At 52.3% G+C, this 14,617-nt stretch overlaps 1 protein-coding gene across 1 annotated transcript in view; it reads right to left on the bottom strand.

The window, feature by feature from the left end:
- gon4la (gon-4 like a) overlaps window positions 1-14,617 on the bottom strand; it is a 36,808-nt gene that overhangs the window by 11,982 nt on the left and 10,209 nt on the right. Inside the window, exons 8-14 of the mRNA XM_072448373.1 lie at window positions 14,022-14,117; window positions 3,944-4,027; window positions 3,223-3,438; window positions 2,209-2,434; window positions 909-1,010; window positions 354-394; window positions 119-198 (exon numbers count right to left, since the gene is read on the bottom strand). Of these exons, the coding sequence (XP_072304474.1) occupies window positions 119-198; window positions 354-394; window positions 909-1,010; window positions 2,209-2,434; window positions 3,223-3,438; window positions 3,944-4,027; window positions 14,022-14,117 (845 nt within the window). The remainder of the gene's footprint in view (window positions 1-118; window positions 199-353; window positions 395-908; window positions 1,011-2,208; window positions 2,435-3,222; window positions 3,439-3,943; window positions 4,028-14,021; window positions 14,118-14,617) is intronic.

The raw sequence follows: 14,617 nt of genomic DNA, 5'->3' as shown, positions 1-14,617 counted from the left end.
AGCATCAATCCATCAATGGGATTGATCAAAAGTGAAGCCATCAATAGAAAATAAAGAGCTAAAAGAGAGAGTTAGACCAGATCCAGACCTAAAGTACTATTGTTCTTCACAGTCTTACAGTGCGTGGGCCTCGTTGGCCTCGTCTTCTTCCTCGGGTCCATCCTCGTCCAGGTCCTGAGAGGCCAAGTCCTCCTTCAGCTGTGGGGGGCAGCAGAGGGAACACTCAGGTTAAAGGGCCACATTGTGAGAGTCCCGAGTCCCAAATACAGCGTCTTCTTTCCCATTGACCCTTCATGTCCTCAGTAGTGACTGGCGCCCTCTGCTGGTAAGAGTTATTTTGCTGCAATACTCACAGTTTCAAAGAGCTCCTCCATCAGCTCGCTCACCTCCTTCTCTGAAAAAACACGACACATGAGACCAGCAGAGGGCGCAGTACTCACGCTCACACACAGGGGGCAGTACTCACGCTCACACACAGGGGGCAGTACTCACGCTCACACACAGAGGGCAGTACTCACGCTCACACACAGAGGGCAGTACTCACGCTCACACACAGAGGGCAGTACTCACGCTCACACACAGAGGGCAGTACTCACGCTCACACACAGAGGGCAGTACTCACGCTCACACACAGAGGGCAGTACTCACGCTCACACACAGGGGGCAGTACTCACGCTCACACACAGAGGGCAGTACTCACGCTCACACACAGGGGGCAGTACTCACGCTCACACACAGGGGGCAGTACTCACGCTCACACACAGGGGGCAGTACTCACGCTCACACACAGGGGGCAGTACTCACGCTCACACACAGGGGGCAGTACTCACGCTCACACACAGGGGGCAGTACTCACGCTCACACACAGGGGGCAGTACTCACGCTCACACACAGGGGGCAGTACTCACTTGTGATCCTCACAGCTCGGTCGTCTCTGAAGTCCTCCAGGTCCGGCTCATCAGCCTCAGCCAGAAAATTATACTCAGGATCGTCCTCATCGTCTGCCTCTTCTGAACACACACAGTTTAACCCAGATGCCCTCCCTCTGCATGAGAAGTGACATAAATGAGGCAAAAACCTTTCCTGTTCACAATCGCTTTAGCCACGCCCCCTCACACACACTAGCTTTAGCCACGCCCCCTCACACACACTAGCTTTAGCCACGCCCCTCACACACACTAGCTTTAGCCACGCCCCTCACACACACTAGCTTTAGCCACGCCCCTCACACACACTAGCTTTAGCCACGCCCCCTCACACACACTAGCTTTAGCCACGCCCCCTCACACACACTAGCTTTAGCCACGCCCCTCACACACACTAGCTTTAGCCACGCCCCTCACACACACTAGCTTTAGCCACGCCCCTCACACACACTAGCTTTAGCCACGCCCCTCACACACACTAGCTTTAGCCACGCCCCTCACACACACTAGCTTTAGCCACGCCCCTCACACACACTAACTTTAGCCACGCCCCTCATACACACTAGCTTTAGCCACGCCCCTCATACACACTAGCTTTAGCCACGCCCCTCATACACACTAGCTTTAGCCACGCCCCTCATACACACTAGCTTTAGCCACGCCCCTCACATACACTAGCTTTAGCCACGCCCCTCACACACACTAGCTTTGGCCACGCCCCTCATACACACTAGCTTTAGCCACGCCCCTCATACACACTAGCTTTAGCCACACCCCTCATACACACTAGCTTTAGCCACGCCCCTCATACACACTAGCTTTAGCCACGCCCCTCACACACACTAGCTTTAGCCACGCCCCTCATACACACTAGCTTTAGCCACACCCCTCATACACACTAGCTTTAGCCACACCCCTCATACACACTAGCTTTAGCCACACCCCTCACATACACTAGCTTTAGCCACGCCCCTCACATACACTAGCTTTAGCCACACCCCTCACACACACTAGCTTTAGCCACGCCCCTCACACACACTAGCTTTAGCCACACCCCTCATACACACTAGCTTTAGCCACGCCCCTCACAAACACAAACTTGGAAGTACCAAACATCTTTTTGTGACTCAGATTGAGCTCAGGATTAGAAAGTATCAAGAGGATTTAGATCAGATTGATGAAGGAAACATAAATGATGTGTGGATGGGTTTGGTTTTGTGGATGGGTTTGGTTTTGTGGATGGGTTTGGTCACCTGAACAAAACCAGAGGAACATGTCTCACCCTCGACATCTGAGGTCATGAGCCCTCGGAGCCAGTCGCTCCAGTCCCGGTCCTCTTCCAGGTCCAGGTCCAGGTCCAGGTCCTGGTCCTGGTCCAGGGAAGACCGGGTCTCGTTGAAGTCCGGGGCCAGTTCTCGGAGCTCGGCCTCCAGTTGCCCCAAAGGAACGTCTCTGAGAGGACGCTTGGAACGAGTCCTCAACGCCATGAGGTCCAGGTCCTGCAGAGGCTGATGGGAAAACAGGATCTAAACCGGGTCTAAACCGGGTCCAAACCGAGACTAAAGCAGGGATAAAACGGGTATAAAACGGGTCTAAAGCGGGTCTAAAGCGGGTCTAAAGCAGGACTAAAGCAGGTCTAAAGCAGGACTAAAGCAGGACTAAAGCAGGACTAAAGCAGGTCTAAAGCAGGTCTAAAGCAGGACTAAAGCAGGACTAAAGCGGGTCTAAAGCAGGACTAAAGCAGGACTAAAGCAGGTCTAAAGCAGGTCTAAAGCAGGTCTAAACCAGGACTAAAGCAGGACTAAAGCAGGACTAAAGCAGGACTAAAGCAGGACTAAAGCGGGACTAAAGCGGGTCTAAAGCAGGACTAAAGCAGGACTAAAGCAGGTCTAAAGCAGGTCTAAAGCAGGACTAAAGCAGGTCTAAAGCAGGACTAAAGCGGGTCTAAAGCAGGTCTAAAGCAGGTCTAAAGCAGGACTAAAGCAGGTCTAAAGCAGGACTAAAGCAGGACTAAAGCAGGACTAAAGCAGGTCTAAAGCAGGACTAAAGCAGGTCTAAAGCAGGACTAAAGCAGGACTAAAGCAGGACTAAAGCAGGACTAAAGCGGGTCTAAAGCGGGACTAAAGCGGGTCTAAAGCAGGACTAAAGCAGGACTAAAGCAGGACTAAAGCAGGTCTAAAGCAGGTCTAAAGCAGGTCTAAAGCAGGTCTAAAGCAGGTCTAAAGCAGGACTAAAGCAGGTCTAAAGCAGGACTAAAGCAGGACTAAAGCAGGACTAAAGCAGGACTTAAGAGTACCTGATAAGACTCTCCGCATACGCTCAGTTCTTCTTCGACAGCGTGGAGTTTCTCGAGGAAAGTGCTGTCACTCACACTTCTCCTGTCACTCAAACCACGAAGAGGCGGGGCTCTGGGGCTGTCACTCAAACTGGGAGTGGGTGTGGCTTTGGGCGGAGGGGGCGGGCCCATGGGCACTGGCTCCACCCTCAGACGGCGAGAAAGACTTCGAGACGTCTGATGGAAAAATAATTAGAAACTTGGAACTAGAGCAGCATAAAAACATTATTTCTACTGAACATTGACTTTTAAGACACGTTTTAACCAAATGAAGGTTTAAATCTGTGACCGAAGCTTCTGGAGAGAGAATATTGATGAATAAAGTGAGAATAGTTGACATTTTGATTTGGTACTGCTCCTGTCTTTGTCCAGACTAAACCCACTCCAGTCTTTTTGTAACAAAGATGAACTTTAGACAAATATAACTACAGCGCTTTTATACAAGACTCGTCACCATTAGTCCATTCATTAAAAGCCTCTTTTTCGTGCATATAAATAATGCCAATATATTTATTAGTGACGAATCTGCAGTATTTTTAAACGCATGAATAAATCCTGCAGTGAGGACAGGGCAGTGGGCGGGGACAGGTGGAAGGAGAAATCACCCAGAATCAGAAGAAACCGAATCCAGAGGGGAGGAGCTTAAAGTACATGTTTGTATCCCTGTGTGCACCTGCCGCACCTGCCAGGGGCTGCTGGACTCGTCTCGGACTCGACTTCCTCGCGGTGAAGACGCCGTGCTCTCCAGATCGCTCTCCTGAAACGTCTGGAACACAAACGTCTTCATTAAGGTCTGAAAGATCATCCAGCGCCACAGAAGAAAGTTATGATGAAAGGGCAATATCCCAAAAATCTATCTCAAAGTTCAAAGATATAATAGAGTCAATATTCAGTGACATGTCATGTGATCGTGTCACGTGATCGTGTCACGTGATCGTGTCACGTGCTCGTGTCACGTGATCGTGTCACGTGCTCGTGTCACGTGCTCGTGTCACGTGCTCGTGTCACGTGCTCGTGTCACGTGCTCGTGTCACGTGCTCGTGTCATGTGATCCTGCTGAGAACAGCTTTAGTCCAGGGGAAGTGACCGATCTGACCACTTGACCATGAATGAAGTCTGCTCTTGATGCTGCAGCTCCGTTAAAACAGAAGGTCATTAGGTCAAAGCGCCTCCTCCTGGTACAACCAAGAACTGCGTTCACATAAACAAATCATCCATCATCTGATAGGTGCCAGTCTGTTCATGTAAACCAGCTCCTCCCCTTGTCCCAAAGTAACTTACGGTGTGCCTCAGGGGTCAGTACAGGGTCCAGCTCTGTTTCCTCTTTACATGCTGCCGTTAGGTCACATGATCAGGTCACATGATCAGACAGACTTGGAGCTCGTGTGAAGGAGATAAAAACCTGGAGGACACTTAATGATCTGCTTCTTAATCCTGAACAAACCGAGGTCATTGTGCTGGAGGTCATTGTGCTGGAGGTCATTGTGCTGGAGGTCATTGTGCTGTGGTCATTGTGCTGGTCCTAAGCACAAGACGCTCTATCTGAGCAGATAGTCTCAGTGAAGCCTCCAGTTCTACTGTAAGAAACCTCAGAGTCTGATTGGACCAGGAGCTCTCATTTAAAGCTCAGATAAATCAAGTCTGTAAAACAGTCTTTCATCTGTGTAATGCCGGTGCTGGAGTCTCTTCACTGGCTCCTGTCCAGTTTAGAATCACATTTAAACTCCTCCTCCTGACTTACAAAGCCATAAATGACATGGTCCCTCCCACCTCAAAGATGCTATAGAACCATCTCATCCAATCAGAGCTCTGCACTCTCAAAATGCTGGTCTTCTGGTGGTGTCAAGAGTCTCTATGATACTTATGATACGTCATAAGGCGCTGGTACAGCTGGCAGCCCGGTGTATTAGCTCTCTCTTCTTTCTCACACTTATTGTGCTTTATCTCCTATATTTTGTAAATATAGTTAGTATATTTTTTCTATTTTACTGTACGATAGGGACACGCGCTGGAATAGTTTTTTAATTCAACTGTTTTTGACTTTTTTCGGCTGGATTTGAGCGTTTTTCGTTGCGTTCGTTGTGTTGTTGTGACGTGAGCTAGCTCCGAGCGAGCCCACCAGCCCCCCCCTCCGGCCGCGCTAAAGTACGGCGTGTCGTCGGTACACGTTTATATACACGTTTATATGAAAGAGGAACTTCATGAACGATCGGGACACGCACTGGAATCGCTTTAAATTAACTTGTTTTGACTTTATTCGGCTGGATTGAGTGTTTTCGTCGTGTCGTTGCGATGTGTCTTGGCTCTGAGTCCCCCGGCCCCGCCCCCCGGCTCCGGCCCCGCCCCCCGGCTCCGGCCCCGCCCCCCGGCTCCGGCCCCGCCCCCTGGTCGGCGCCGTACCGCGTTTACACAAAGGAGGAACTCATGAAACTGCGGAGAACAGTTGTCTTACCCGGAGATCGTCACGTTATCCCGGCGGACATCCTAAGGAAAACGCAACGAAGCAGACGGGCTGGACGTAAACTCCGAGAGAAGAGAGGGACAAACAGGAAGTCGGTTCCCGCCGTAGTCATGGGTAACGTGAGGTCCCTTCAAAATAAAATGACGGAAATAGCGAGCCTCATGCTGTCCCAGAGGATTTATAGGGACAGCAGCGTCTTGATTTTCACAGAGACCTGGTTAACAGCAGAAATGCCACTCTATTGTAGGTTTGGACAATTTTCATCTGCTGCGGGCGGACAGAACTAGAGAATCCGGGAAAAAAAGAGGTGGAGGTCTGGTGGTGTATGTGAACACGAGCTGGTCCAAACCCGAACACTGCACAGTGAGGGAGCAGCTATGTAACAAGGATATTGAACTATTGGCTATTGGCATGAGGCCATATTATCTGCCCCGGGAGTTCTCACATGTGATTTTGATCGCAGTCTATGTGGCCCCGTCTGCCAATGCTGAAGATGCTTGTGAAGCACTGCTCTCCTGCACTTGTAGGCTGCAAACACAGCGCCCACAGGCTCTCTTCCTCATCTCTGGTGACTTTAACCACGCTTCTCCCTCTTCTGTTCTACCAACATACACCCAGTATGTTACCTGCCCCACCAGAGAGAATATAACATTGGACTTGTTTTTTGCCAACACCAAAGAGGCTTATTCTTCTTCCCCCCTCCCTCCCCTGGGCAGCTCGGACCACAACCTTGTACATCTGAGGCCTGTGTATGAACCCATCGTGCGCAGGCAGCCTGTGGTGTCCCGTGAGGTGAGGATGTGGTCTGCTGAGAGCGAGGAGGCTCTGAGGGACTGCTTCAGCACCACTGTCTGGACTGAGCTTTATGACCCACATGGGGAGGACATCAACACCATCACAGAGTGCATCACGGACTACATCAACTTCTGTTTTGAGAACATTGTTCCCTCCCGGACGGTGCGGTGTTTTCCAAACAACAAGCCATGGATTAACCGTGAACTGAAGGCTCTGCTGAAGGAGAAGAAGAGAGCCTTCAGGTCAGGGAACAAGGAGGAGCTGAGGACTGTGCAGAAGGAGCTGAGGAGGAGGATCAGGCAGGCTGAGGCCGGCTACAAAAGGAGGATGGAGGAGCAGCTGCAGCAAAAGAACATTCAGGGAGTGTGGAGGAGCCTGAAAACCATCTCGGGCTTCAAAATCCCCCCTGCCCAGACAGAGGGGGATCTACAGTGGGTGAATGATTTAAATGATCACTTCTTGAGGTTTGATCGGTCACCCGCCCCTCCCCCTGCACAGCTGCATGCTCCCTCTTCCACAGCTGGACAATGTCCTGCATCTGTTCCTCTTTGCTTATCTGCCCCGGACCATCAGCTCCCCACTTCGCCTGGACTCACCCATCCCCCCAGCACACGGTCCCCCTGCCAACCACTGACTGTCACAGCAGCACAGGTGAGGAGAGAGCTGAAAAGGATTAAAGTGAGGAAGGCAGCAGGACCTGATGGCATCAGCCCCAGGCTCCTTAAGTCCTGCGCAGATGAACTGTGTGGAGTTATGGAGCATGTCTTCAACATGAGCCTGAAGCTGAGGGTGGTATCACAGGTCTGGAAGACCTCCTATCTGGTACCTGTGCCCAAGACACCGCGCGCCAAAGACCTCAACAGCTTCAGGCCAGTGGCTCTCACGTCCCACCTGATGAAGACACTGGAGCGGCTGGTCCTGGACCACCTCCGCTCCACCGTGAGCTCAGCCATGGACCCGCTGCAGTTTGCATATCGGTCTGGCATCGGAGTGGAGGACGCCGTCATCTCCCTGCTGCACCGCTCTCTCTCTCACCTGGAAAAGCCTGGCAGCTCTGTGAGGATTCTGTTCTTCGATCTTTCCAGCGCCTTCAACACCATCCAGCCGCTGCTCCTGAGGGACAAGCTGGAGACGGCTGGTGTGGAGTATGACCTGGCAGAGTGGATCCTGGACTACCTCACAGACCGACCCCAGTTTGTGAGAGCCCGGAACTGTGTGTCTGACACTCGGACCTGCAGTGTGGGGGCACCCCAGGGCACTGTCCTCGCGCCCTTTCTCTTCACCCTTTACACTGCAGACTTCAGACATGACACGGACAGCTGTGTCATGCAGAAGTTCTCTGATGACTCTGCCATCATCGGACTCATCACGGACGACGATGACGCGGAGGACAGAGGACTGGCGCAGGACTTTGTGGACTGGTGTCAGCGGAACCACCTCCTCATCAACGCGGGGAAGACCAAGGAGATGGTGGTGGATTTCCGCAGACGCCACCCCACTGCCCCCTCACCAGTGAACATCCAGGGACGGGACATTGAGAGAGTGGACTCATACAAGTACCTGGGTGTTCATCTGAACCACAAACTGGACTGGACTCATAACACAGACGCACTGTACAGGAAGAGCCAGAGTCGGCTCTACCTCCTGAGGAGACTCAGGTCTTTTGGAGTGACAGGGCCACTCCTGAAGGCCTTCTACGACTCTGTGGTGGCACCAGCTCCTGTACGGTGTGGCCTGCTGGAGCAGCAGCATCACAGAGAGGGAGAGGAAGAGGCTGGACAAAGTCATCAAGAAGTCCAGCTCCGTCCTGGGCTGTCCTCTGGACTCGGTGCAGGAGGTGGGGGACAGAAGGGTCCTGGCTAGATTCACATCTATGCTGGACCATGAGTGTCACCCCCTGCAGGACACTCTGTCCGCTCTGGAGAGCAGCTTCAGTGAGAGACTGATCCACCCTCGCTGTGTGAAGGAAAGGTTCCGTAGGTCTTTCCTTCCTGCTGCTGTCAGACTTTATAACAAAAACTGTTAGTACTGAACACTCGCAATACTGACCTAATCTAATACTGATGTGCAATTCTGTCATATGTGCAATTGCTGTTGGAATTCATGTGCAATTCATGTGCAATTGCTGTGAAATTCATGTGCAATCTATGTGCTGTCGTGACACATATTCATGTGCAATTACTGTCGTGATCACATGCAATGGTATTTATGTATTTATTTGTCTATGGGAGTTTTTATTTATTTATAGGAGATCTTCTACTGGAAGTGTTTTTCAGACTTCCTATAAGTGATCTGTTCTTCTGTATCTACCTCTGTATCTACCTGCGTTGCACCAATGAAATTTCCCCATGTGGGACAATAAAGGAATATCTTATCTTAAAAGCACAGTAGGAGGTAGAGTCCTGTCCATGTTAAAGAGGCGACACAGTCTCTTCATTTAAGTCCAGGGTTAAAACGTTCCTCTTTAAATGACTTATGGTCAGACCAGTTATAACAGAAATATAAAGCTACAGTTTCAGCTCCGCTGCCCTAGCAGCAACTCTGGGGGAAGTATGAGCTCTGTCCTCTGATTAACACTTATTCTATCAAACAATATTTCAGATTTAATTTCACTTGTGTCTGTTCATTGTCTTTTCTTCTTCTTCTCTCACTTCCTGTCGGGAGTGGAACAGACACATGACCTGTGGATCCAGATGATCCTCTCCAGATGAACGGTTCTCCATCTGCCTGGAAGAACCGGTTCTCCTCCTGAAGGAGTCAGGAGGGACTAAGGACAGAAGGAGGGACTAAGGACAGAAGGAGGGACTAAGGACAGAGGACTCTGGAACATTGCCAAGTCCCGATGAACATTGTCGAGGAAACTGCTGTTGTGATTTTGGCCGTTACAAAAATAAATGGAATTGAAATAAATCTGATCTAAACCCTCCTGATACTTTTTAATCCTGAGCTCGATCTGAGCGAGTCACAAAAAGACATTTAGTCATTCCAGTGTGTGTGAGGGGCGTGGCTAAAGCTAGTGTGTGTGAGGGGGGTGGCTAAAGCTAGTGTGTGTGAGGGGCGTGGCTAAAGCTAGTGTGTGTGAGGGGCGTGGCTAAAGCTAGTGTGTGTGAGGGGCGTGGCTAAAGCTAGTGTGTGTGAGGGGCGTGGCTAAAGCTAGTGTGTGTGAGGGGCGTGTCTAAAGCTAGTGTGTGTGAGGGGCGTGGCTAAAGTTAGTGTGTGAGAGGCGTGTCTAAAGCTAGTGTGTGTGAGGGGCGTGGCTAAAGTTAGTGTGTGAGAGGCGTGGCTAAAGTTAGTGTGTGTGAGGGGCGTGTCTAAAGCTAGACTGTGTGAGGGGCGTGTCTAAAGCTAGTGTGTGTGAGGGGCGTGGCTAAAGCTAGTGTGTGTGAGGGGCGTGTCTAAAGCTAGACTGTGTGAGGGGCGTGTCTAAAGCTAGTGTGTGTGAGGGGCGTGGCTAAAGCTAGTGTGTGTGAGGGGCGTGGTTAAAGCTAGTGTGTGTGAGGGGCGTGGCTAAAGTTAGTGTGTGTGAGAGGCGTGGCTAAAGCTAGTCTGTGTGAGGGGCGTGGCTAAAGCTAGTGTGTGTGAGGGGCGTGGCTAAAGCTAGTGTGTGTGAGGGGGGTGGCTAAAGCTAGTGTGTGTGAGGGGCGTGGCTAAAGCTAGTGTGTGTGAGGGGCGTGGCTAAAGCTAGTGTGTGTGAGGGGCGTGGCTAAAGCTAGTGTGTGTGAGGGGCGTGTCTAAAGCTAGTGTGTGTGAGGGGCGTGGCTAAAGTTAGTGTGTGAGAGGCGTGTCTAAAGCTAGTGTGTGTGAGGGGCGTGGCTAAAGTTAGTGTGTGAGAGGCGTGGCTAAAGTTAGTGTGTGTGAGGGGCGTGTCTAAAGCTAGACTGTGTGAGGGGCGTGTCTAAAGCTAGTGTGTGTGAGGGGCGTGGCTAAAGCTAGTGTGTGTGAGGGGCGTGTCTAAAGCTAGACTGTGTGAGGGGCGTGTCTAAAGCTAGTGTGTGTGAGGGGCGTGGCTAAAGCTAGTGTGTGTGAGGGGCGTGGTTAAAGCTAGTGTGTGTGAGGGGCGTGGCTAAAGTTAGTGTGTGTGTGAGAGGCGTGGCTAAAGCTAGTCTGTGTGAGGGGCGTGGCTAAAGCTAGTGTGTGTGAGGGGCGTGGCTACAGCTAGTCTGTGTGTGAGGGGCGTGGCTCCAGCTAGTGTGTGTGAGGGGCGTGGCTAAAGTTAGTGTGTGTGAGGGGCGTGTCTAAAGCTAGACTGTGTGAGGGGCGTGTCTAAAGCTAGTGTGTGTGAGGGGCGTGGCTAAAGCTAGTGTGTGTGAGGGGCGTGTCTAAAGCTAGACTGTGTGAGGGGCGTGTCTAAAGCTAGTGTGTGTGAGGGGCGTGGCTAAAGCTAGTGTGTGTGAGGGGCGTGGTTAAAGCTAGTGTGTGTGAGGGGCGTGGCTAAAGTTAGTGTGTGTGAGAGGCGTGGCTAAAGCTAGTCTGTGTGAGGGGCGTGGCTAAAGCTAGTGTGTGTGAGGGGCGTGGCTAAAGCTAGTGTGTGTGAGGGGGGTGGCTAAAGCTAGTGTGTGTGAGGGGCGTGGCTAAAGCTAGTGTGTGTGAGGGGCGTGGCTAAAGCTAGTGTGTGTGAGGGGCGTGGCTAAAGCTAGTGTGTGTGAGGGGCGTGTCTAAAGCTAGTGTGTGTGAGGGGCGTGGCTAAAGTTAGTGTGTGAGAGGCGTGTCTAAAGCTAGTGTGTGTGAGGGGCGTGGCTAAAGTTAGTGTGTGAGAGGCGTGGCTAAAGTTAGTGTGTGTGAGGGGCGTGTCTAAAGCTAGACTGTGTGAGGGGCGTGTCTAAAGCTAGTGTGTGTGAGGGGCGTGGCTAAAGCTAGTGTGTGTGAGGGGCGTGTCTAAAGCTAGACTGTGTGAGGGGCGTGTCTAAAGCTAGTGTGTGTGAGGGGCGTGGCTAAAGCTAGTGTGTGTGAGGGGCGTGGTTAAAGCTAGTGTGTGTGAGGGGCGTGGCTAAAGTTAGTGTGTGTGTGAGAGGCGTGGCTAAAGCTAGTCTGTGTGAGGGGCGTGGCTAAAGCTAGTGTGTGTGAGGGGCGTGGCTACAGCTAGTCTGTGTGTGAGGGGCGTGGCTCCAGCTAGTGTGTGTGAGGGGCGTGGCTAAAGTTAGTGTGTGTGAGGGGCGTGGCTAAAGCTAGTGTGTGTGAGGGGGGTGGCTAAAGCTAGTGTGTGCGAGGGGGGTGGCTAAAGCTAGTGTGTGCGAGGGGCGTGGCTAAAGCTAGTGTGTGCGAGAGGCGTGGCTAAAGCTAGTGTGTGCGAGGGGCGTGGCTAAAGCTAGTGTGTGCGAGGGGCGTGGCTAAAGCTAGTGTGTGCGAGGGGCGTGGCTAAAGCTAGTGTGTGTGAGGGGCGTGGCTAAAGTTAGTGTGTGTGTGAGGGGCGTGGCTAATGTTAGTATGTGTGAGGGGCGTGGCTAAAGTTAGTATGTGTGAGGGGCGTGGCTAAAGTTAGTGTGTGAGGGGCGTGGCTAAAGCTAGTGTGTGTGAGGGGCGTGGCTAAAGCTAGTGTGTGTGAGGGGCGTGGCTAAAGCTAGTGTGTGTGAGGGGCGTGGCTAAAGCTAGTGTGTGTGAGGGGCGTGGCTAAAGTTAGTGTGTGAGGGGCGTGGCTAAAGCTAGTGTGTGTGAGGGGCGTGGCTAAAGCTAGTGTGTGTGAGGGGCGTGGCTAAAGCTAGTGTGTGTGAGGGGCGTGGCTAAAGCTAGTGTGTGAGGGGCGTGGCTAAAGCTAGTGTGTGCGAGAGGCGTGGCTAAAGCTAGTGTGTGCGAGAGACGTGGCTAATGTTAGTGTGTGTGAGGGGCGTGGCTAAAGTTAGTATGTGTAAGGGGCGTGGCTAAAGTTAGTGTGTGTGAGGGGCGTGGCTAAAGTTAGTGTGTGTGAGGGGCGTGGCTACAGCTAGTGTGTGTGAGAGGCGTGGCTAAAGCTAGTGTGTGTGAGGGGCGTGGCTAAAGCTAGTGTGTGTGAGGGGCGTGGCTAAAGCTAGTGTGTGAGGGGCGTGGCTAAAGCTAGTGTGTGCGAGAGGCGTGGCTAAAGCTAGTGTGTGCGAGGGGCGTGGCTAAAGCTAGTGTGTGCGAGGGGCGTGGCTAAAGCTAGTGTGTGCGAGGGGCGTGGCTAAAGCTAGTGTGTGCGAGGGGCGTGGCTAAAGCTAGTGTGTGCGAGGGGCGTGGCTAAAGCTAGTGTGTGCGAGGGGCGTGGCTAAAGCTAGTGTGTGTGAGGGGCGTGGCTAAAGCTAGTGTGTGCGAGGGGCGTGGCTAAAGCTAGTGTGTGTGAGGGGCGTGGCTAAAGCTAGTGTGTGTGAGGGGCGTAGCTAAAGCTAGTGTGTGTGAGGGGCGTGGCTAAAGCTAGTGTGTGTGAGGGGCGTGGCTAAAGCTAGTGTGTGTGAGAGGCGTGGCTAAAGCTAGTCTGTGTGAGGGGCGTGTCTAAAGCTAGTGTGTGAGGGGCGTGGCTAAAGTTAGTGTGTGAGAGGCGTGGCTAAAGCTAGTCTGTGTGAGGGGCGTGGCTAAAGCTAGTGTGTGTGAGGGGCGTGGCTAAAGCTAGTGTGTGTGAGGGGCGTGGCTAAAGCTAGTGTGTGTGAGGGGCGTGGCTACAGCTAGTATGTGTGAGGGGCGTGGCTAAAGCTAGTGTGTGTGAGGGGCGTGGTTAAAGTAGTGTGTGTGAGGGGCGTGGCTAAAGCTAGTGTGTGTGAGGGGCGTGGCTAAAGCTAGTGTGTGTGAGGGGCGTGGCTAAAGCTAGTGTGTGTGAGGGGCGTGGCTAAAGCTAGTGTGTGTGAGGGGCGTGGCTAAAGTTAGTGTGTGTGTGAGGGCGTGGCTAAAGTTATTGTGTGTGTGAGGGGCGTGGCTAAAGTTAGTATGTGTGAGGGGCGTGGCTAAAGTTAGTATGTGTGAGGGGCGTGGCTAAAGTAAGTGTGTGTGAGGGGCGTGGCTAAAGTTAGTGTGTGAGGGGCATGGCTAAAGCTAGTGTGTGTGAGGGGCGTGGCTAAAGCTAGTGTGTGAGGGGCGTGGCTAAAGCTAGTGTGTGTGAGGGGCGTGGCTAAAGCTAGCGTGTGTGAGGGGAGTGGCTAAAGCTAGTGTGTGTGAGGGGCGTGGCTAAAGCTAGTGTGTGAGGGGCGTGGCTAAAGCTAGCGTGTGTGAGGGGCGTGGCTAAAGCTAGTGTGTGTGAGGGGCGTGGCTAAAGCTAGTGTGTGTGAGGGGCGTTGCTAAAGCTAGCGTGTGTGAGGGGCGTGGCTAAAGCTAGCGTGTATGAGGGGCGTGGCCAAAGCTAGCGTGTGTGAGGGGCGTGGCTAAAGCTAGTGTGTGTGAGGGGCGTGGCTAAAGCTAGTGTGTGTGAGGGGCGTTGCTAAAGCTAGCGTGTGTGAGGGGCGTGGCTAAAGCTAGCGTGTATGAGGGGCGTGGCCAAAGCTAGCGTGTGTGAGGGGCGTGGCTAAAGCTAGCGCATGAGCATAAACTACACCAGATGGAATAAAGAGAGACAAGTTTGTCTTACGTCCTCAGCTGTCTCATCCTCCTCATCTTCATCGGGTCTGTACTCTTCATCTGAGGAGTCTTCATCGGCCAGAGCCATGTCCACGAACTGGGGAGGCTAGGATGCAAGGAGACAAGGAGTTAGTCAAGAACACGAACTGAGGAGTCTAGGACGCAAGGAGTGAAGGAGTTAGGGCCAAGAACGCACACTGAGGAGGCTAGGACGCAAGGAGAGAAGGAGTTAGAACCAAGAACACAAACTGAGGAGGTTAGGACACAAGGAGACAAGGAGTTAGTCAAGAACACGAACTGAGGAGGCTAGGACTCAAGGAGACAAGGAGTTAGTCAAGAACACGAACTGAGAAGGCTAGGACGGAAGGAGAGCCAAGAACGCACACTGAGGAGGCTAGGACGGAAGGAGAGAAGGAGTTAGAGCCAAGAACACAAACTGAGGAGGCTAGGACACAAGGAGAGAAGGAGTTAGTCAAGAACACAAACTGAGGAGGCTAGGACACAAGGAGAGAAGGAGTTAGTCAAGAACACAAACTGAGGAGGCTAGGACACAAGGAGAGAAGGAGTTAGCCAAGAACACACACTGAGGAGGCTAGGACACAAGGA

The sequence above is a fragment of the Eucyclogobius newberryi genome, unplaced genomic scaffold (genome assembly GCF_026437365.1).
Source record: "Eucyclogobius newberryi isolate DKJ021-1_F unplaced genomic scaffold, fEucNew1.0.hap1 SCAF_16, whole genome shotgun sequence".
Taxonomy (NCBI): Eukaryota; Metazoa; Chordata; class Actinopteri; order Gobiiformes; family Gobiidae; genus Eucyclogobius; species Eucyclogobius newberryi.
Note: the sequence above shows the minus strand (reverse complement) of the source record. Positions and strands in the feature narration are given on the sequence as shown.